The sequence below is a fragment of the Thermobia domestica genome, chromosome 7 (assembly GCF_964235325.1).
Source record: "Thermobia domestica chromosome 7, izTheDome1.hap1.1, whole genome shotgun sequence".
Classification (NCBI taxonomy): Eukaryota; Metazoa; Arthropoda; class Insecta; order Zygentoma; family Lepismatidae; genus Thermobia; species Thermobia domestica.
The window spans coordinates 28,077,071-28,101,737 of NC_137460.1; the positions used below are offsets into that span (position 1 = coordinate 28,077,071).

General features: G+C 34.2%; 1 protein-coding gene across 6 annotated transcripts in view; it reads left to right on the forward strand.

Annotated features, from left to right (window-relative positions):
- The first annotated feature begins 3,510 nt into the window (after nucleotides 1–3,510).
- The window catches only part of LOC145689942 (uncharacterized), a 28,351-nt gene continuing 7,194 nt past the window's right edge, over nucleotides 3,511–24,667 (forward strand). The window contains exons 1-3 of one of the 6 annotated variants that reach the window (XM_081764298.1): nucleotides 3,511–3,578; nucleotides 9,739–10,598; nucleotides 20,261–23,147. In XM_081764298.1, the coding sequence (XP_081620424.1) occupies nucleotides 10,057–10,598; nucleotides 20,261–21,701 (1,983 nt within the window). In that variant the 5' untranslated portion in view covers nucleotides 3,511–3,578; nucleotides 9,739–10,056 and the 3' untranslated portion in view covers nucleotides 21,702–23,147. Of the gene's footprint in view, nucleotides 3,579–3,647; nucleotides 3,853–3,888; nucleotides 4,193–4,235; nucleotides 4,441–9,738; nucleotides 10,599–20,260; nucleotides 23,151–24,667 lie in introns of those variants that run through there. The other 5 variants (XM_081764297.1, XM_081764300.1, XM_081764296.1 and 2 more) reach the window with 5 other exon arrangements.

Consider the following 24,667-nt stretch of genomic DNA (forward strand, 5'->3'; position numbering starts at 1 on the left):
GTCATGTGATGGACGAAGCTTAAAGACTTTCTGACGGGAAAAAGATTTGACAGCGATGAAGAACTTAAACGAGACGTAACTACGTATCTCAATACGCTGGCGGTTGAGGATTATGACGCTGGAATACAAAAACTCGTCATATGGTATGACTAATGCCTCGATTTGCTTGGTGATTACGTGGAGAAGTAGTGTAAAGTATGCCCTTTCCAATAAAAATGTGTATATTTGTTAATATGTACTACTGTGTCTTTATTGCACAAACGGGTACCACTTTCCGGATGGCCCTCGTAGAATTTATCAATATAATAGTAGTATATAAGTGAAAGATTGCTATTGAAGGTGATGAAGATCCTGTTCAGTGCTCTGCCATGAGGTAGGGGCAAGCGGGTCGACGGACCCGGGGGCCGAAGTAAGAAGCGCAAAATTCGGGAGGGAAAAAGAAAAGAAGGGAAGAAAAAAGAGAGGAATGAAACATATATAAAATGAAAGGAAATAAGTAATAAAAAGTGCTCAAAATCAAGGAAAAAGCAGGGTTTACGTTTTAAAATTTTCTCACCTTTCGCAGGTGGTCTGTCGAACTCACTCATATGTACGGGGGTTCCGTCGTATACGCTCGCCCCAAGCGCTGATTTTCCACGACACGGCACTAATCCTACTGTAGATTTCGTAAACTAAACTATTGATGTGTATGCTGTAAAGAAACCAAGGCTAATATGCTTGATTTAGAATGAGAAGTGTGAGAAAGAATTATTTGATTTAGAATCAGAAGTTTTTAAAAAGATTTAAATCAACTCAAAAAATATTTGAGTTAATTTGAATCTTTTTTAAAAGTTCTACATTAGTAACAAACAGTAACTACTGAATATAGGAAATAACAACAAAAATAGTTATTGCAAATAGCAACTAAAGTTTAGTCTAAAATATTTTTGCCAGTCTTTATTTAATGATTTAGATAAAATTGAACGGTTTTTTTTTAAAAAATATAATCTCACATTGCATATTTATTAGCAATTAGTCTCAATATTAGGTAAGACGTGCATGTAAATGGAATTGTTAAATATGCTGCTTTCTTGCAAAACTACAGAAAAACAACCTTCCCCCCGAGGAGTTCACATTACCCCCGGGCGAAATGTTTGAATTCAACACTGTTCTCGGGATCTACTGCACTGCTAAATTCCATTCGTTTTACAAAGGAGAGCTTTAAGGCATGGGATTTCTCGTCCAATGCCAGCTTGCGCCAAGTGAGCTTTGTGGTGGATGAACATCGTGTGCGTGTGTTTCCTCGGTGTTCTCCCCGTTTCCTTCCACTTTCATTCCCCATTTCATTCATTTCTCTTCATTACCATCTTTATTCTGGACAGTATATTCATGGGACGTAAAACTGAAAGCTTTCATTCCATTTTTTTTTTACATTTTTAAAGCGGTACTAAAAATGGGTGATTTTTAAATTTTCGTAGGTGTTAATTACGTATTTTGTCGAAAATCAAGCAGGGACCAACTTCGAAATAAATGCCTAAATAAATGTTTATTAAACTACTTTAGTTATATTGTGAATTCATTTGGTCAAGATTGTGTAAGTAGTATATCGAAATATTTAAAACTTCGATGCAAGTACCAAACCATGGTGGAAAGACTACAAGGTGGTTGCATGCGCATGTCGCCTGGAGCGCTGTCGTGGCTGTGACGTCATCTGGTTTGCAAGAGACAACGGGAAAAGGCGCGGCTTTAAGTGGCAAGTGGAAATTCTTTGTTCTTTTAAATGATATCGAGAAGGCCTAACTGTGCAGTGTACGGCTGTAGTAATTATTACAGAAAAAGTAAGGGAACTGATATAAAATACTTCAGATTTCCTCAAAAAGAGGAGGAATGTCTCCAGAAATGGATTTTAGCTTGCAGGCGACAGGACAAAATAAACCTAAAATATGGTGTTTTACATAAAAGTAATAAATAAATGCAATGTTAAATGAAATTATAAAAAAAGCGATTTCATTATGTAGTTTCTTTTTAGTATTAATAGTATGTAATAATAGTATATAGGGCTACAGTAGCTTGTGTTGATTGTGTATACAAAAATCCAATAGTACGATTTAAAAAGACGAACTTTGAGGCAAGACCCGGATTCGAAATCATTTCTATAATCGTTTCCTTCTACATAAGATATTGAGACAAAATTTTCCCCACAGAGGCAGGCATGTAACTCGAGAAGGGAGGCACGATGATCTAGGAGACTTACCTCCCTCGAGTTACGCAAATGGAGAGCATTGAACGCGTTAAAGTAGTTCAGATCCCATTTCATTCTGGAGGTCTGCATTCCCTGTAGCCTCGGTGCTAAAACGGGACGTTGCACTTAATATTGACTAATGAATGGAAGGTTCGTAATAACGATTAACGGTTACAAAGTTATATAACAATGTATTAGATCAAGAGAATAAAGTATCCATCTACCATGTCAGGGCGACATTGTCGGGACATTTTTGCACTCAGATTTTGAAATTTTTGTTCATTTTAATCATAACTTTGGATAATTACATATACATATTTAGCCCCCCCCCAGAATTAAAAAAAATAAGAATGCAGTAAATTTAAAAATATGGTAGATTCTCAACCTATCAAGGAAGCACGGTGGCTCAGTGGCAGAAGGCTCACCTCTGGTGCAAGGGATACTGGTCCGCTTCTCGGTCAAGTGAGTTTGTGGTGGACAACATCGTGTTCGTGAGTTTCTTGGGGTACTCCCGCATTCTCATTTCACCAAATTCCACATAATCATTCACTTGCATTTATCTTTTGTCTTCTTTAGTCCACGGGACAGAAAAGAGAAAACTTATCAAGAAAATTAAGAAAATTATGTAATTTTATTGTTTATATGTTTTCTAGTGTAGCTATAACACCCTACATCGTCTTCACCTACGCCTAGTAGGCCCTACTTTGTCTCTTGCTTGAAATAGTCAAGTTGCAATTTCTTTGTTTGAGGTGTTTTGTATATACATATTTTTTTTTGTTTAAATACAAATTCTATAAATAAGCGATCAGCGATTTCAAATAAGATTTTTTTTATAAATCAAAAATAAAAACGATATTGAAAATATTAAATACGTGCGTCCCTGCTCAATAAAGTTTTTAACCTCCCCTGAGATTCTGACGAAACTTACGTGGGAGCAACCTCTTAAAAAAAACTGTCCAAGCATAACGAAAGTATACGTACGTGTATTTCTGTTTACGAAAACCATGAATTCTCCCTCGAGATATTCTCAAAATTTATATGGGGTCGTCAGTAAAGAATTCTCTTCCAAGCAAAATAATAATAATAGTAAATCAAAACCGATCAATGTGTTACGAAAATATACTTGAGCATACATAAATATATAATAATGAAATGCATTAACGACACACTGTGTTGTAGATTATTCAGGCCTATACATACTCGAGTGTATTACTTCAGATGTTTAAAAAAGAAAAGAAAGAAAGAAAGAAAATAAAATAAAGAAAAAGCAGAAAATGTAGTGAGTAATATTGGCTTGTTCAAGCTTCAAAGTTGTTTAATAAATTTATGAACTGATATTGCTGTTTCTTTTGCTATTGTAAATATCTTCATTTGAATTCACTTAGCTTACGCATTGATTACATTACGTTTATATAATTATTGTTTGTACTAAAATTTTTACTTCGTTGAAGATCACTATAAATAGATGAGAAGTTTGCGTGTAAGATACCAGCGAGCAAGCGCTTGTTAAAAGTTCATCTGACTCTCGCTGGCCACGTCTGCCACCAAAATGACGTCATGCGCCAGAGCGACAAGAATGTAGCACTGCATTGCATCCACCTTGTAGTCTTTTCACCATGTACCAAACATAGGTAAAAGTAAATTTATGGGTGAAAATTTGGCGCGGGGGGGAAGGGGAGGGCGTTACCTTGTCATAAATACAAAATTATATTTCAGCTTCGATATCGCTGTTTTTTAGAAAGACTTTATACACGAATCATGGAATTTTAAATTTGTGTTTTTCTTTAGATAGCTTTTTTTTTTTTTTTTTTTTGTTTACCTTTAAGCTTGCTTAGAGAAGAAGACACTGTTTGTGCAGATTGAGAGTGCACGGTTGCAAGGATGGTAATCTAACTGTTAGAATGATTGAGTGGATTTGAAGGAGGACTGTTCAATTTGTTTATTTTCACTGGCGGAGTATTTCTGCACAATGTAAGAAAGAAGTGTTAAATATCACAAGCTCTTTACTAACTAGTTATACTGTGTAACGTATTGTCTTTCACAGGCGGAGCGTTTCTGCACAATTTAGGAATGAATATTTTATTTACAAGTATAGAATTACTAAGGTGAAACCATCAAAAGTATTCTAACCTATATAAGTGCCCAGATCTGATGCAATATTACGGATGTTGAACGTTGTATAATAACGCACAGACTCTTCGGGCCCTCACTGCAGCGAGGTGCTTGCTTTCGTACCTTTTAGTGGCAGTCTAAGACAAATTGGTTAATGCCTTTTGCCAAATTGTTCATATGAGATTCTCTAACATCGGATAGTTATGTATTACTCATTCGGAAGTCCGTTCCAACTGATTTGATGCATTCTTGCTTTTTAGTGGACATCTAGCGCACGGTTGATAGTTATTTACACAATCGGTTTTATGGCATTCGTCCGGACGCATAATTTTATCTTTAAGGTGTCACATCAGTTTGCTCTTTTATTATCTATCTGTACGCAATCGTTTTCGGATGCAGCAAAGAAATAAGGGAGCAGAGAGTCTTAGGCCTACTATACATTATAGGATAGATCCTAGGAAATCTCTTACGATTTGTCCTAGAGTCAAAATCTTAACGTGTATGGCATCAGATCGCATGTCATTTCTTGTGTTCTGAACGATCCTATGAGATTTCTGTTGTTTAGAGCACGCTCTATTTCGGAAAGAAAATTCGTAAGATATTGATTTAAGCGACATCAGGTGAGAGAAAGTGAAAACAAAACAAGTGAAAACAACTGATGAGATATCTTCTGATCGTGCAGGTTTACTTTAGGTGAACCGCTCGAAATATTTGTTGATTTGTCACTGTTTCCTAAATGATTTGAGTTGACAGACATGAAAATATCTTACATAGCATAGATAAAATTCCTCAAGGAGATCATGAAAAGCAATTGTTGATAAACTACAATTCAGTTCTTATTGCGTACAAATACAGGGACCGGATATATAGTATAAAAACTATAGTTCAAGAAACGCAAACCAAGTTGTTAGCTGGTTTCTGGAAAGTACGAATGCTATCTAACCGAGTTATTGAAGGGCGAAGCGGGGGCCGGAGCGTCTACAAGGGGGTGCGAGCGAAGGAAGCAGGCGCGTCAGTGAATGTAATGAAAACGAGTTGGTTTTGGCAATGATACGAGTTTGAGTAGAATTTGTCATGGTATCGTGGTAGTAGCGCTCCACTTGTAAACATAAATTACAGCTTCTGTAAACTATGCAGAAATACACCGGTGGTGGAAATTAGTATCACCGGTCATCTTTCATATGCACTCACTTAGGTAAATGTTTCGCAGAAGGGGTCTAGAAGTAGGAAAAAAAATTTACAGGAGAAATGGAAGATGCAAGTACTAAGACCTAACACAATCTAACCAAATCTAACCTAATGAAATTAACTAACTTAAACTAACCTAATATTAATAGAAGTAAGCGAATTTCTATCGCTTTTTAAAATTGTGCTGGATCCATATACCAACATAATTTAACGTAACTTAACCGTAACTAACCTGAACCAACCTACACTAACCTAATGTTAGTAGAAACTACCGAAATTGTAACATTTCTTAGAAAAATTAGCTGGACCCTTTCTGCTAAACATTGTCTCTCACCTATTTTATCCGTCGTTAAAATATTTATAATGATTTTACACTACTAACCCTACAGCTGGAAACATAAAATACAGGTGTATTATTTTGTATTTAATTATGTTGCTTGCAAAAAATTTGTTATTTATAAATATGTCTTTTCATGCAAAGTATTAAATTTTACTTGTGGTACTCTTCTAAAATGTGGTGCGCCAAAAGTTTACCAGCACCCTTCTGACTTTTATGCTTCTTCTTTTTTTCTTTTCTTTTCTCTCTCTCTCTCTCTCTCTTTTAGAGGTATCAAATTTAACAATAAATGTCAGTAGGATGTGCAGAGTGGTTAGCATAATAATTCTTCAACTTGGTACTTTTATTAAATAGAACTACAGTTGATAAGCGTCATTCGATCAGACAGGAAAACTCTTCACGTGTATGGCACAAAAGGGTAGGACTTCCTACAAGATATGTCATAACATTTTTCCGAAGATAAATCCTAAGATATTTCCTAGGATTGATCTCGTAGTGTATAGCGCGCCTTAGAGATGATTTAGAGCACAAAAAGAGAAGATTTTTTTTTTAAATAATTAGACGGTGTATTTTCAAACTGCACAAGATGAATTTATTTTTTGGAAGATGTGCATGTGTTGTTTTTGTACTGGTGTTTGTTTCAGTGTCTGTTGTTTTAGGTTGCTCAAATCCCTACTCGAATTACTCTAATTTGTTCAATTGATTCTTTTTTTACTGAAATCACTTCTAATCAGTACAGTAGATCAAAACAGTCGTGTATTTCATAAAGTAGAATTTTTCCCGTTGTAAAATGTAGGTATTGTTTAACAAATCAGCGATGCAAATTTACTATAAGAGTGCCCAATATTCTTAGTTCGACTTTTACTCTTTGAAGTCCAATTGCGTTCCTTTGATATTTATATTACAGATCTGCCTTTTGCATGCACAAAGTTGTTGCTAATGTATTTGTAGTCATTTGTTACTTTAATAACGACTCTTATTTTTATCCTTAATTCTATAGTCGGGCAACTGCATAATAATCTCACTACTGTACTTACAAGTAGTGATGGGTAAATTCCCGGGAAGATATTTTTCGGGAACAGTCCCTGGGAATATTCCCAAAATGGGAATTTATCCGGAAATTTATATACAATCAGAAAGAAAATTGCATTGTATTACTATATTATGATTTCAAAGTTGAATTAGTTTTTATATCACAGCATATTATTACTGTTGTCCACAAGGGTTCTTTAAAATGTATATTCTGAACGGTACTATGTTACTTTATAAACTCTTTATTATATTTAAAGAGTACGCATAAATGTATATTTATTTACAGTATGATCTATCAATTAAATATGTGTGAAAGAATTATATAGTAACAGTTTAATTTTATATGTATGTGGATTTGCTCAACTTGACTCTATTACTGATATTATAAAAACATTAGATTTATAAATGTTATAAACCAATTAGATTGGGTAAATGCTAGAAGATACATGTCTCACCAATTTATCAACATTTGCGCACACATATTTATGTTCACAAAATTTGCAAGATACTTATCTTTTTATTTTAGCACGTAACATTGCCATACACGATCTTTCCTTCTACCTATTTCTCGAAATTCCATACATTAATTCACATGTGAAAGAAGTCCGAATATCTCTTCAGAATTTCGAGTCAGAGAGAGGAGACAGATCGACATCTATTACTGATGGTGGTTCAGGGTTTATTAATAGTACTTCATCTCTATTTCTACATAATTCTAAATTACTTTACAAAATGGTTTCTTTTCATCATTTGTAAATTTGTACTTTGCTAATTTTGGCTGTTCTTTAGCATTGGGGCCAGCTTTTGCACCTACTTTTTTGCGATATTCTATTCCGATGCGGTTGTTTGATGGTTTCATACATTAAATTACATTAGCAACATTAAATTCAGACAGCATTGCAGAGCGAGCTTTAGCGAATGAAGGCGGGTTAGAGCCCTGCATAGCACGTCTTTTTCTATCTTCGTTACCAACAATTCACTTTCTTTTTACACATAAATCACTTCCACTTACTTCCCGTTTTGTATAAATCCCCTACTACCCTAAAAAGAATGTGTTCGATACTTTCTTGGCTACTTGAGCATCACTATCAACTCATTTCTTCCGTAAATCATCCTACTTTTTGCTAGTTTTGGCCTCTCAATACTAAACAATTTTTAGTGCGAATGGAAATGGAACTTAAAATATATTGTTAGTTATATAAAGCAACGTCAAATAATTTTAAATTTTTTAACCTCCAAATTCTTTAAAACCTAGAAGTAAATCAAAATATATTAAAATAAAGTAATTTCTCATATGGTTCTTATAATTTGGAAGATAAAGTAAAGAAATGGAAATGAATTCCTTCACGGGGCCAGGGAAAAAAACCGGGAATATTCCCAGTTTTTAAATTCCTTCCCACCGGGAATATTCCCACTGCCCATCACTATACTTGTAACAGATAGCGACTTCAATGGTAGTGTGTCTGCTCTTAACCCTCTGTACTGTTTGCTTGCTGAGGGTTACTTCCTTCTTGTTATAAGTCCCGGTGGAATTACCGAAGTATGTATTTGGAGGTATCCGTTCAAATTAATAACACAGGGGTAGCACATATGCATTTGCGTTCCAGCTTAAGTTTAATAATACCGAGGGGTAAAGTGGATCTGGAAAGGTAGGGGTCTCTTGACGTCACGGCGTTCCCCGTGCGTATCTTTCCACATTGTAATATTTTTTAGAAAGTGTGGGACTCCACATTATTTTCTGAAAGTGGCGGGACGACGTATCTCCGCGTTCCCCCACATTTTTATCCCGAGTAACACCGCATTTGGATAATATTTGCATAGAAAATTGAACGCTAAATGTTAAGAGCCTGCCTTACTAAAAATAATACAAAATTTTCCATTTTTCTTTTGCTTTTTTATTCATAAGTGAAAGGTGATGCAACTTATATAAAATGCATCTTATTCATAGATAATGTTATTCTATAATATATAACTATTGTTATATGTTATTCTATAATATTCTATAACCATAATCATAGATAATGTTATTCTACAACAGAAAATATGAACCTGAAGAATCTTCAGTGTTGCCATCCATAGAAATTTCAGTGTTCCTAAAATAACAATTTCCCCGAAATCTAAGTTAAGGCAGGGACTAGAAGAACGAACTCAAATGCATTTGATTATGTATCATGTAGTTTTGGTTTGCTGTGAACTACTTTTCAAATAATATTATTATTTAATTTTAATAACTGTATGTTAAAACTATTTTGTTTATTACAAACCAAATACAACTATGATTTAAAAAGTTATTAACTATTATTTTTGCTGTTTTTAACTTAAATTATCAAATATGTTCAAAAGTATATTATGGAGGCGCGGTGGCTCAGTGGTAGAGCCTCCGGTGCTTGGGGTCTGTGGTTTGATCCTAGCTTGCGCCATGTGTGGACTTTGTGGTGGACAAACACCGTGCTCGTGGGTTTTCTCGGGTTCTCCCGTCTCCCACTTTCTTCATTACACCATTTCACTCATATCTTATCATCACCGTCTCCTTTAGCCTAAGCGGTATAATCGTGGGACGCAAAACAAAGATTTCATTTCATTTTCAAAGATATATTACGATATTTTCAAATTGTTAGGTCATTATATTCTAATTCAATCACTACTGCGGAAACTACAATAAATCTTTTTGTCAATTGTGACTAGCTAGAATAATTGATATATATTCTAGCGACGATTGACTGTTTCCTGGTAGGTACTAGAACTAAATCTGTGGAACAAAACTTATTTTATAATATAAATGTATTTTTCTTAGAAAACATTTACATATGTGACGGTAATTAAAATAATATTTTTTTTTTCTTTGCAGGGTGATTGGTTTTTCTAGAATTCTCGCACACATTTCTTTTATTTGCAATTGAGCGAACTTTTAGTCGGATTTCAATTAAAGTGTTTGTCCAGGTCTATCACGTTTCTGCAGTGATAGAAGTTTAGCTCTAAGAGGGGGGGAAAAAAGCGTGAACGATTGCTAAATCAATGAGAAATAGAGTATTGTTCTTTGGTTTGAATATTCTAATTAATGAGTTGTGTGTTCCCATAAAGAACGTTTTCTGTTTCTGTTGATCACCTTTTCTTTAGTAGAAATAAAATAAAAAGTGTCGTGTGACTGCTAACTTGTATCTACAACATGTTTTCTGAAGTTAATAAGTTCCTTTCAGACACTTTCCACCTAAAAAAGGCTATAATTCTTTGTGAGAGGTTACCCATTTCATTTAATATTTCGAAAATCAATGTGAAATCTGAAGCGCTGAACCAAAACGAAGAGAAAATTATTTTAACTGAAAAGGCACGAGTGACTTTAGCTCAAGAAGAAAGTAATTGGCGTCATTTATCTAAAAATAGGCAAGGTAATAAAGCAGATACGTTTCTATTGCAATCTGTTTCATCAAATCAAACTTTTCACTCAACACAAAATGGATTGGAAACTGAAGGTAGTGACAATTATATGAACAGTTTTAGTGGTACACAGGAGCTAGAGCAACGAATGTTGTTGAATAGTGAGCAAGATATGTTGGACAACAAGTACTGGAGAAGAATGTATGCAAACAATTCTTTGTGTAGACAAGAGCCTGAAATCGGCCGAGATAGGTCGTCGGGAGTCGCAGCTCATTTGAATTCAAGTTCCAAAGATGATACTTCAGCTAACTTGAAGGACCCTGGTTTAAAAAGGTAATTGTGGTCGTATCAAATAACTTAATTTGTTTTTCTATATTGTGACCTGTCCTTTAACAATATTTCTTGTGCTTTTGATTAGTGAAATCGTTTTCAGCTCAGTTGTGAGAAGAGCAATGAGATTAATTCTTCAAGGAATAGCCAAATGAAATGGATACATGCTAAAATTGCAGTTTTGAAACAAGATTCAATTGAATCTTTTCTTCAACTTGATTACAAAAAATTTCTCTTGTTTGATGGAGTGAAGGAAACAGTGACTCTAATTAGCTGTTATGTTTACGAGAAGTGCTTTGTTGGGTACATGTTTTTCGTTTCTGTAAAAGGACCGTCCAAATAGGACAGGGTGAAATCCATTACCCCTATCAAGATTGTTGCTTTTATTTGCGATTCCTATGGCTTCCTTTATTATTCTGTCTCAAATATTGACTATAATAGTAGGAAATTAACTAGCAGCTTTAAGCTATATACTGCTAGTCCTGAATTTTTGGTTTTCTGAAGTCCCATAGAGTTGTTGATACTCTGTTCATTGGTGCTGTATACTGCATCCACTTTGCAGTGTGTGTGATTTGCGACACTTTTAATTTATAATATATACTCCAGAGGTACGCAGGTGCAGGTTGTCCTTCACTGGTCTGAGTAACGATGTGGTGCTCTTTTTTATTAATCTTGCAACATATCTGGGAAATATTCTTCTCAGTTTCCTAGAAATATGGCCAATGAAAATATAATTTTCAGTAACGGCCCTTTTAATGGCCATACTGATATCTGTAATACTGTTTTCATACCTCTTACAACATCAAAGAAGGACGAATTAATTCCTCTTGCTTACTTTCCTAGCGACTTACTGCTCTATAGGCGAAGATTTTTATAACTGTAAGACGTATTGACTTAGGATGATAGCGCTTGCATTGATATAGAGGCTCGCGTGTGTCTGCTTCCTATATACGCTGTGTTTTGACCTAGTGATGGATAAATTGCAGGGGAGATATTTGTCGGGAATAATCCCTGTTAAAATTCCCGGGAAGATTCCCATAAATGGGAATATTCTGGGAATTTATGTACAAGCACAAAGAAAAATGAATTCTATTACTACATTATGATATCAAAGGTAAATTCGTTTCTTGTCACTGTATATTATTACTGTTATGTCTAGAGGATTCTTTAAAATTTATATTCTGAACGCTATTATTTTATTAATGTTTTATTCAATTTAGAGAGTACGCATAAATATATTTACTTACAGTATGTTCTATATAAGGAAATATGTGGAAAAAATGGTATAGTATGTCCGCATACTTTTACACCACTAATTATTTTAAATTTATATGTAATTGGATTTTCTAAACTTGTTACTGCTACTGATATTATAAACTATCAAATTTTTAAATGTTATGAACAAATTAGGCTGGGTAACTGTCAGAAGACACATTCTCACGATGACGTAGAACACACATTTGCGCGTACATATTTATGTTCTTAATATTTGCAAGATACTGACTTAGTTTTATAATTGTGCATGTATCAGGGAGACAGACCGACGTCTGTTACTAACGGTGGTTCGAAGTGTATTGATAGTACTTCATCTCTGTTTGCACATAATTTCTACATTACTTTACAAACTGGTTCCTTTTGATCATTTGGAAATTAGTACTTTGCTAATTTTTAGTGCAAATAAAAATGGATCTTAAAATATCATATGTGTTATATAAAGTACTGTCTACGATTTTTTTTAATGTCCAAATTATATAAAACCTAGAAGTAAATCATAATATATAAAAGTAAAGTAATTAGTCACATGGTTCTTATAATTTGGAAGATAAAGTTAAGAAATGGAAATAAATTCCTTCCCGGGAATATTTGTGCCAGGGAGAAAACCCGAGAATATTCCCAGTTTTTATTTTTCTTCTTATCGGGAATATTTCCACTGCGCATCGCTATCCTGATCTAAGTGAGCCCAAGAGGGGTATTGTGTGTTAATTGTAGAGCGCTTACTTTTGGTGCGTAGAGTCTCTGATTCGATCCCCGGCCAAGTAAGTTTGTCGTATAGAGCATGTACTCCCGTATTCGTACGCAAATAACAAGTGTATTGTTTGGATACACTATGTGACTTTAGTTTCCCTTCATGTCTTAGTTCCCACCGTCTGAGATGAATAAATGTAGATAATACTTGATCTAGTCTCGTGTTATTCTGATCCTACTTGCAATCAATCATTTTCCTACATTTTCCAGTGCAATTTAACTTTAGTAGAAGCTCTTTGGCCCTTGCTGAGATTTGCTTGCAAGGTTGCAGTTACTCTGTTATCTGTTCTTTCTCATTTTACTATTGTAATGCTTAAATATAAAAGAATCAGTTTGTTTCGAGTAAAATAAAAAAGGATTAATTATCTGTTATGAGCTGATGCCTTCAATTATTGAAATGATCTCCGTAATATTTGGGTTAATTTAAATATCCTCAGTAATTATCTATAGGTGAGAGGCTTTAGGAAACTCTGAAGTATCTAAAAATATTTGCTGAATAGATCACTGCCAAGCCGACTCTCAGCAGCCTGATTAGAAAGGATTCTGATTAATGAGATACTAGAAGTTCGGGTTCTTTGTAATTTTCAGCAGCAACTTAGCTGTCAAGTTTTTGGTCTATAAATAAAACAATCTGTGTAATTAGTGGACAGATTTCGTTGACAAGCATAGATTTTAACATACAATTAACTGTATTTATATGTTTTCTCGTTTTTCACAAATCTTGTCGAATGTGCTTTCTCTCGAAATTACTTTTTGGTGGAATACAATAGATTTTTTCTTTTTTTGCTTTTTACATTGATCTTAAGTGTAACATTTACAACGTGTTTATCGTCCAGTGATGCTGTCAGTTTTTTCTATTATCATTATTGTCGTTCATGCACTGTTGGTCACATACTGAAACACAGCTAAATTTTAGTTGTTTCGCATTAAATGGTGTTCTGTCATATCTTTCTTACTGCTTTCCTTACACTAGGTATAATATTGTCATATCCTTAAGCACAACGATTTCGTTTTGATTTAACAAATTCTACCTGTAAGTTTAATAAATTTGGGAAGTTGAAGCTTACTGGATAAAACAAAGTTGATAATATAAATTGTTTGAAGGATCACGATTGTTTTTTTTTTTCGTTTCTGAGCATCAAAACTTTATCAAAACTTAGTCGACTTCTGCGAAAGTATATTTTGTTTCAATCAAATGAACTGTAATAAGTATACGGCTTATTCCTAGTGTGTATAAGCGAGTCTTGGAAGCTAAAGAGTTAACTTTCGCAGTCGTTAATCACCGAGTTTTGCAAAAATGAAAAAAAAAAAAAAAAAAAACTATTTCAAGCACAATGTGTAAATCAGAATTTACATACGGTTATATATTGTCAATATGCCAACTGAAGCGTTGGTAAATCGAAAAAGTTAGAATAGCAAATGACACTTTATAAGCTTACGAAAGAAAACATTGTATTATAAAATTATGATAGTAATCTCGATATTGTAAGTCTGCACACGATATTCAGTTGGACGAATTACTCTTAGCTGCAGTTCTTCCCTTGTAATATACGTCATTTTTGTGCTCTTAATCTAAATATGAACACATTCAACACTACTTATTCTTATGTTTTTTTTTTTTTACTTAAATTGTAGTAGTTCGTGGTACTTATAAAATTAACCTGCACATCTATAAATTAAGTTGAAGTATAAATTTGTTTCTCATATATGTGACTCAGTGCTGATTATGACTTGTCAAACCTTCCAGATGCACTGCATTATGCTTAATCGTAAAGTGTTATTGATCAGCACGACTGATCGCTGTTATCCAATTTATCTGATTTCCTAATGTCCACCCACTTCTGAATACATGCGTCTTTTCGGTATGAGTACTCTGCGTTCATGTTTATTTATCTTCACAAAACAAAGTTCAGAATACCAGATTTAATTTATTAATATATTATTAAATTGTTATTGTGGTGGAAAATGTAATCTTATGTATTCAGTTTCTATCCCTGTTGGTGTTTTAATTTTATTTTCAGTTAAACATTCCTCGTGTATGGACCGAGGAGAAGGAAGACGGTAAGTATGACGTAATGATAGATGGAAGTAGTAGTAAGAAATTAGTCGAATTAACCCATCCCACGATATTTGCCATCAGCTGACACCGAACTAGGAACGGATTGTGTTTCAAGTATATTGTTAGAAGTGACAATATGCACATGTTTGCTCTCTGGGATATTACAGTAATATTTTTACTTGATAGCACGAGACGATGTTGTAGGATTGTGCTCATTTCATTCTGTACTATCTAAGTATTTATGTTTTCCTAATCCTTCATTGTGAAACAACCATTTCTAGCTCCTTCTTAAGCAAACAAAGCAAAATGGATGAAAAGGCTCATTTGTTTTTACATTTCTCATTCGAAATCTTATATTTTCTTCTAATTTGGCGTCCTTAGTTGAAAGATTTGCTTTTATTTTCTTAAAATAAAGCTGCTAAATATCAAAAGTAAGTGCATGGCAAGCAAAGTATTTGATGTAAAGTACTAAGACCTTCACATACATTACGTTGTCTACTGCGAATGTGGATATCATTGGTTTGAACGAGAGTTTTGTGCATAACTAAATACTCAAGCGCGCTGTCTTAAAAAGCAATTTTCTGCTTAAAATAATAAAAAAAACCTAAAATTTTACTACTCACACTAGTTTTAAACCGTTCTTGAAATGTTTATTCGTGGTTAAAATTTAAAAAGAGTAAAACAAGGCAATTTATTCAAAATTATTTCATATTAGAATTTTTTTAAAATTGTCTTTTTCGTGATCCCTAATATTGACCTTATTTTATTTTTTTTTGAGGACACAGCATAATTTTATACGCTGTAACAACAAAAGTGAGCAGAGGGTTTTAAGATTAAGTTTAAATATCTAAGTTCTAGTAGTTCATTATTTTATTCCTTAGTATTTCATTCGATCTAAGGTGTATTATACATGGTATCACGAGACAAAATACAGGCTTCTGTCTTACGTAATATTGACGTTTATTGTCAATTTGGTTTCAACTAACAAATTTGCAGGGTTTAAGAAGGAAGCCGGGCACGCCAATATTATTTTAAATTGAGATGTCTATTTGTGTATAAAGACATAATATCTTAGATGATGATTTTATAACTAAACGTTCCATAATAAACTTCAAAGCTTTAAGCGAAAACAATTTTGTGTTCAAATACAACTGAAAACATAAATAGGGCAACCCCAAAGCATAGAAAGCAACAGCAATTTTCACTTATGGTTAGTACCTTGAACATGGTTGTGGTTGTCTAATGGCCTAGAAGATAGTAATTTTAAAAGCATAATTTAGAAAATAAAGCATAATTTAAAATATATAGCGCAGTTCTTGGAAAATCATGTTTAACTGCAAGTTTGACATACTGTATTAATATTTTTTAAAACCAATATTTACAATACAAAATCATTGAGAACATAACAATGCAACAATGAAAAGCTGATTTTTATTTCTGTAAACTTTTCGGTACAATTCTTTGATGTGGAGAAAAGAAAAAAGAAAAGAAGAAGAAAACTTTTCGCCAACAGAATTGTACAGAACACTACACTATATTGTTATGTGTACCTCTTGAACTTGAGCACTTTCTGTACTTTTTGTGGCATCCTTTGCTTTTTCTTTCCGTACATGCATCTCTAAGGCGCAAACACAAGTGATCGAAAAAACTGACTCGAGTAAAGCATATTTGTTTACACTGCATTAACTAGATAGTTCATTGAAAATGAAAGAAACTGGTTCCATAAAACATTAATAAATTGATCAATATATTTAGAATATTTAATGTATAGTAAATATTATATATTATGCACGATTATTGTAAAACAATGATTAAAATTAACAATAAGGCATAATTTAGGAAAAAAGTAAAGCATAATTTGTGTTGCCTTGCTGATAAAGAATAGCAAGGTATGACAATTTCAAGTGTAACATCACGAAACTCATGAAAACAACGGTGATTCAGAAATTAACTACAATAATAACGAAAGTTAGGAAAAGACGAGAGAAAGAGAAGAGAGATAGGGAGAGAGCATAAGTTTGGCAGGGGATTGAAGCACCAAACACCGTTCAATGAGTAATGTACAAAATCGGTGAACAAAAGAGAAGCTTGATTAGAGCAGCTTTAGAATCCATACATAGAAAACATGCAAGAATATTAGAATCCAAACTACCTTCACCTTCTGGTTCATAAACCGGATAGACGTAAAAGATTGCAGAAATAAGTGAAAATATAATAATAATAATAAAATATGCATCATATATTATTTCAAATGCTCAGATTAAATATAACAGGCACATGTGTGTGGAATGAAATTTATACTACCGATACGTTGGATGACTAATCAAATTGTAATAATTTTTATAAGGTTCAGTTCAATCTTATAAAAATTATTAAAAATTGATTAGAGTACACCTTGATTTTAGTTAACCAATGTAAAGTGAGTGAAGTCTCGACATGCTAAAATAGCCACCATACATTGTCTTCGAAAGCAGAGTATTAGATGTGTTCTTGATTAATCGCCTGGCACGTTGTTTACATGCGAATGCATGAAGCATTTATATTGTTCACTGTAAGACAATTTTGGTGATGGTGCTGTGTACCCAGCAAAATGCTCGATGCAGGAAATTTTAGGTGTTTCCTAAGACCACGGAATAAACGATAACAGTCGTTCTTAAAGAAGTCTTGCTTATTGGAAATTGATATCTAGTTGGTCATTTTATTGTTATATGTGGTGTCCACAGTCCTATGAAACAAGTTTACGTATTATCTCTATAAATTTCCTCGTATAGCTATCACTAGGGATATTGCTTTCTATGCGTAGAGGAATTTGAAGCTTAAAATATACAAAAGTATAATCATGCCTGTTGTTCTGTTTGGCTGCGAAACATGGTCACTTACTCTGAGGGAAGAACATAGACTGAAAGTATTTGAGAACAAGATACTGAGACGAATATTCGCACCCAAGAGGAACGGGAATGGGGAATGGCGGAAACTTCATAACAAGGAACTACATAATTTATATCGTTTTCCCAACATTTTTAGAGTCGTCAAGTGTAGGAGGCTTAGGTGGGCGGGTCATGTAGCTAGAATGGAAGAAAGTAGAAACGCTTTCGAAGTCTTGACTGGAAGACCAATCGGAAAACGACCATTAGGAAGACCTAGGCGCAGATGGGAGGACAATATTAAGATGGACCTCGCAGAGATTGGAATACAAAGTAAAAACTGGATGCAGTTAGCTAAGGATAGAAGTCAGTGGAGAGCTTTTGTGAACGCGGCATTGAACCTTCGGGTTCCATAGGCCATAGAGTTAGTTAGTTATGCGTAGAGGCGGCGATAATTTGTTGTAGTGAGTAGCACATTCCATTATGTAATTTTAATATATTTATAAAATTATAACACCATTACATTTACCGTCCAATTGCTATGTCTGACAGAGCAAGGTGACGAATTGCGAACACCTAATCCGTATTAGGCTAGCACTGTAGAAATTTTGAATCTCGTCACAAAATAACTCAGCAATATACAAGGCAAGGGATGGCCTTTGCGCGCCGTATTATCTGTGGAAGTTCTTAAGAAAAGCTAGAGCAAAATTATTATTTACGCCAGTTTAGCACTGAGGACAAGTTTCAACCTATTACCATGTCCCACATACAGCTAATATATTTGGTGACGCTGTATTGACCATCATTGCTAGCTTGACAAGGTATTTTCCATTTTGTGGTTTGGTCATATTTTGTGACCCCTGCTCATTGTTCCCCATGTACAGTTCTCTTCTGTCCATCACTTTCCCGTATGCGTCACTCTAGTTCCAGAGAACTCTACACGTAATTTTGTGATATTAAAAATCGGCTCTCACCAGACCTCTCATGTGGCTTCTTGGAACTCACTCCAGTTGTTATATTGTCATGGTTTACGTCGGTAAAGCATAGTAAACCTTACTGTCATGTTTCATGTTTGCTTATTGGCACTGATCTGCGTGAGTTCTTTGTAACCTCCGTTTTCTGGAACTACTCCAGGTATCAAGTGTAGGGTGCTGCTGGAATCATATATATACCATGACAATGAGTTTGTAATATTCCATACAACACAGCTTGCTATATAAAAGCTAATTGCTTGGGTGTATTTCGGACGTTATTTTTAGTGTTGCAGTTTCCAAAGGGATAATTATAATGTAATATTTCTCTTGTCAGGATTTGTAGAGCCAATGTACGCGAGATCCCTGGATTTTATCGCTTCCTCTCTTATAAAACACAACAAAGTTTAAGAAAAAGAGAGCCCGGAGAAGCGGTAATGTTTCTTGTTTGTATCCTTAATCAACTACACTGTGGCTTTGGAGATATTCATTTTAGAGAGACTCCACCCAATGCAGCTGAATAGAATGCTCTCGGCCGAATGCAGCCAAGAAGAGAGGAGTGCTCCGCGACCCAGTGCAGCAGACCCTGAATCGATTACAGAAAACCGTTTATCGCTACACTGAATCGATTATAGAAAAGCGTTTATCGCTATTGCCACTTTTCTATGTCGAAGAATGTTGAAACCGGAAATGGTTAAACAACACTTTCGGTTTGAATAGAGGGTTTATGGTGAAGGAACGTATTCCTAGTGAGCTGAATTATTTGCAAAAACTCCATTTCGACACATCTAATAGTTTTTGTTCCACTAAAGTCATTATTGCAAACGGAAGTAATAGAAAATTTATATCATTTCTAGTTTAATATGGGTTTCGAATAGTTATAATATGCCGTCTTGAGGCGTTAAATCGTTTACAAAAAAATAGTATCTCGTTATCTGTTCCCGTGTTTGTTTTGCGGCAATAAATGAAACTGCAAGTGTTTAATTTGAACACTTTTAATTTTAATGGAGCTTTTCGCGAGGAGATAAATAAATATTTGGGAGGCTGATCGATAGACCACTTCTTGATATTTCTTATTGTTTTTGTTCTGATACGTGTCGATAATAGACAAAATTGTCCCAGGAGACTTTTGACATTTGTGCATAGCATAGTTTGGCCTATAAAGATAGTTGTTGATGGCTTATTTCCAAGCTTAACCAAAATCACTAGGATTTCGCAGACTACATTAGGAACCACTTACCGTGTGATACAAAGAACACAAAAATTCATGACTGCAAAATATACGAGTTTTCCAATTCAAGTTGTATACATCCTGTGCGTATTTTTTAACCTATGGGATCATCATGTCCTATCTAATTTGTCTAGGAAGTATAATGGTAATGTCTTCAAAGCACGAATTTATTATATTACCTCCTATCGTTAGTAGATTGCAATCATACTCTTTGTCAGATAATGTATTTTTTTCGTTCCATATAGAAAATTCCATTTCTTTGTTACGACAGTCTGCTTACTTGTACTTTCTTATATTCAAACTATTAATATACTAAAAGAGTAGAAATATTTTCGCCTGTTTTCACCTTACTCTGTACTTATTTTGAATGGTTGTGTTCATATATAGTTGTTTAGTTCATTTTAACCAATTAAGTGATATTCAACAAAAGAATGTGTTATTTTCTGTTGGTTTACATAGTTATTATATAGAATATTATAATGTTAATAATACTCAAAGCTCTGTTTATTTTTCAGTTGTCATTTATATTCTAGCCATAAAATATCTGGAAATGAAACCGAATTACTACATGTGGGAGCATCAGAATTCCATCGTAAGGCATCTCGTAAAGCTATGGAGGATAGTAAATGCGCAGTAGATCCTCTCCAGCAATTGAAAGTAACGGAAGTGACAAAAAGAGAAGCAAATTTATTTTTTATGGATCCATGTGAAAAGATTACTAAGTCAGATTCTGGAAAGAATAGGTCAGATGAATCCAACAGCGATAAAAATATTCATTTTAGGAGTCGCCCTTTCAAATGCATTCATTGCGGGAAGTGTTTCCCACGGAAAATCCATCTCGCTCAACATATTAAAGCTATACATCTAGGTAGAAGAAGTTGGAAATGTGAATATTGTCAGAAACGATTCCCTTTTAGGAGGACTGACCACCTCAATACCCATAAAGATATACGTCCATACATTTGTAATAATTGCGGTAAGTCTTTCGCTAACAAAAGCAATCTAGAGAAACACTTGGTTGTGCACACTGGAGAGAAAAGATTCCATTGTGAAACATGTGGAGCAAAATTTACGGAAGGAGGAAGTTTACGTAGGCACAAAATATTACATTCGGGTATAAAGCCATTTCAATGCAACTTTTGTGGTTCACGTTTTTCGTCAAAAGGCAATTGTGACAATCACGTGAAGAACCATGTGTCTCATGAAACATATGCTTGTGATGAATGTGGTAAATCAATGAAAACAAAATCTGGACTTAGGTCTCATATAGAATCACACCTAAACAAGGAAAAATTAAACTGTGAAAAGTGTGGTATTTCTTTAAGTTCAAAAATGTCTTTACGCAGTCACTTGAAACTTCATTTAAAAGGGACAAATTACATGTGCAGTGAATGTGGTAAAACATTTCAGTGCAAAGCCTATCTCAACAAACATCTAAAAGCTCATAGTGGCATACGCCCTTATGAATGTAGATTTTGTTTGAAGCGATTCACTCAGACAGGTGCGCGCAATACTCATGAGATAATCCATTTAGGAAAGAAAAGATTTTCTTGTACTCTCTGTGGCATGAGGTTCCGCCAAAAGCATAACGTAGAACTCCATATGAGAATCCATACGAATGAGAAGCCATTTGAGTGTAGTGTATGTGGTAAGAAGTTTGCCAGAAAATTCATTCTTTCCGAACATATAAAATCTCATACAAAGCAATTCGAGTTCAGATGCGAAGAGTGCGGAAAACACTTTCTGTCAAAAAGTAATCTTAAGATTCATTTGACGGTTCATATTGGAGAAAAACCTTTCAAATGTAATGAATGCGGAAAATGTTTTAGGTTAAAATACAGCCTTCGAGATCACAAGTTAATTCATTCCCAGGAACGACCGTTCTCTTGCGATAAATGTGAAAAAAGTTATGTTTTGAAGGCACGACTTAATTTCCATATGAAGTCGCACAATTAAGTCGTTCCACCTGTAGTGAACTATCCATTTCGATATGCTATGGTGACTTTTTCATTGAGGGTGCTTAATTGAATCTTTTGTGGTAGAGTTATTTTTATTAGTTACATTAATTGTATTTGATTATTAAGCTTTTGAAATTAAAAGAAGAAAAAAGGAAAAAGTGAATCAATGTTTATTAAGATCCGTGATAGATGCAGGATAGCCTTGGGTTTGTTGGAGAGTGCATAAGAAATGAAAGTTCTATTTTTTTTTATTACTGGATAAGGGATAATATCTAATTGATTGCTCCAAATTATTTTGATAAATCCTAGTTTATTGTTTAAACATGCTTAAATCAGGGTCGGAAATAATATAATAGTTGCAGCCTTCATGATGTTCTTTGTTTATTTTATTTCAAGTTGGACTATCACTTTTTATCTTAAAAATTAAGAATTAAGTATAAACAATTACGAGTTACGTTAGTAAGTACTGTAGACACGAGTTACTTATAGTTTAATATTTTCTTTTGGTATAAATGAATGTAGTACAGTTATGATAAAAAAAATATCCTGACCTCCAGAGAATAAACGCTAGATCGTGAACAATTTCCTTAGGTTTGAGTGTTTTCTCCTGTATTTTTGTAACAGACGTGTTTAGAAATCGAATCATATGACCGTCTACATGTCGTAATTTGGTTTCCTGTATGGTGTATGTTCAAAATAAACCTACAATACAGAAAAGGACGTTAATCTTAAGACGCATGCTGATGCCTAATTTATCTTTTAAACTTATAACAATTAAAACAAGGCAGAGAGAGAAAAGCAGAAGTAATATCGTCCTAGACAAGAACTGCGATGACTGACCGTCTGTTCTGGGCATTTTGTTACTTGCTGTCAGTTCCATTTTCCCTACGTGCCCTTGTCTTGTAACCTATGTGAAATCGAAGCCAATGAGGGCTTAAAAAAAATCAAAATCATTATGGTGCATCCATTAATACTTTAGAACACTTCCATGTTTCCTGGAAGCGCTTGATTTGTTCTGTCCTCTTCTTAATAGAAAATAAGGAGGAAAGCCGGGCTTTGTTTCCAAAAGGGTTAAAGATCTCAGAATATAAAATATCACATTTACTTGCTATGTCAGAATTGAGGTTCAGGGCACGTAAGGTTGCTATATATTAGAATATAATAGAAAATAAAATTTGAAGTATCAAATGGGTTAATACATTTTGCTGTGCATATGGTAAAATAATATTTGAAGTTCCAAATGATTTAATATATTTTGTTGCGCTTATGGCGGGTATCTTCTTTTCCTTTAACTTCTTTCAGCGTGATCTTTACACAGTAATTCAGAAAAGTAGCGATAGAGATTTATAATACATTTTCTGTTACGTATTCATATATGTATTATCCAGTAATACCGTATAATTGTTGAGAAATCGTGCTACAAGTAAGTGTGTGCTTAACAATGAAGACTGTTATAAAGAAATAAATTGTAAATTTATAAATACGTAGTGATTTGTTTCACTTTCTCTATTTCTAAATTAGGATTTAAGAAACGATTTTAATTGAAAGTTCGTAGCAGCACTTTCTTTTGGCAGGACTTTTTTTTTTTTTTTTTTTTTGGAAAAGAAAGAATAATATTTATGTTTGATCATATTCAAATATATCTTCCACATTTTGAATTATTATCTAATAGCTTTTCGATAATGATATAATGGTGGTGTGATATTAATGTTCTAAATGTACATGCTTCAACTGAAGATAAGTGTAACGATGTAAAATATAGTTTTTACGAAGAAGTGGAACGAACTCCCGCCATACCATATAAAAATTCTATTAGGGGATTTCAATGCGAAGGTAGGACGAGAGGATATTTTCAAACCGATTACAGGTAACGAAAGTCTGCATAAGAAAAGTAATGACAACGGTGTAAGACTCGTGAACTTTGCAACATCCAAAATCCTAATCGTGAAGAGTACAAAATTCCCACATCGCGACGCTCATAAATACACTTGGACATCACCAGACGGAATAACACATAATCAAATTGATCACGTTTTAGTAGTTAGAAGAAGTCAATCTAGCATAATTGATGTCCGGTCGTTTAGAGGGGCTGATTGTGATACTGATCACTACCTGCTAGTAGCGATAATACGAGAGAGATTATCGTCCAATAAAGGTAATATTCAATGTCCGAAAACGGAGAGATTTAACTTAAAGAAAGTAGAAGAGAGCAAGGTAAGAGAGGAATATCAGATTGAAGTTTCGAATAGATTCTCGGTTTTAGAAGACTCGGAGTGCACTAGTGTTGAGGATGCTTGGATTGAAATTAGAGATAGCATTAAAAGTTCAGCAATAGAAAAATTGGGACACGCGAAAATACGTAGGAACAAACTATGGTTCGACCAGGAATGCCTTAATCTAGCAGAGAAGAGAAAACAGGCAAAATTACGCTGGCTACAAAATCCGAATGAAATAACTACACAAAATTTCGCTGATATCAGGCGGGAACTTCCGAAACTTTTAGAACAAAGAAACGCGAATTTTTGAAAGCCAAAATTAAGGAACTCGAAGATAATAGTTAAAGTAAAAATATTCGGGACATGTGTAAGGGGATCAGCAAATTTAGGAAAGGCTATCAACCTCGTGCTTATATATTAAAGAAAGCTGACGGAACAGTTCTCAATGATACGAATAGTCTCTTAAATAGATGGAAAGGTTTCTTTGACGATTTGCTGAACACGAAACCCGAAATTAATGTGCGTGGAGAAAAGGAGATACACACCACAGAACCGTGTATTCCAGAACCCAAACGAATAGATGTAGAAACAGCTAAAAAGAAATTAAAGAAACACAAATCTCCGGTTGTAGATAAAATTCCGGCTGAGTTAATTTTAGCTGGAGGCGAAAAATTGAGGAACAAGATACAGACTCATTCTCCTTATATGGAACAAGGAAGAATTGCCACAAGAGTGGAAGGAATCAATC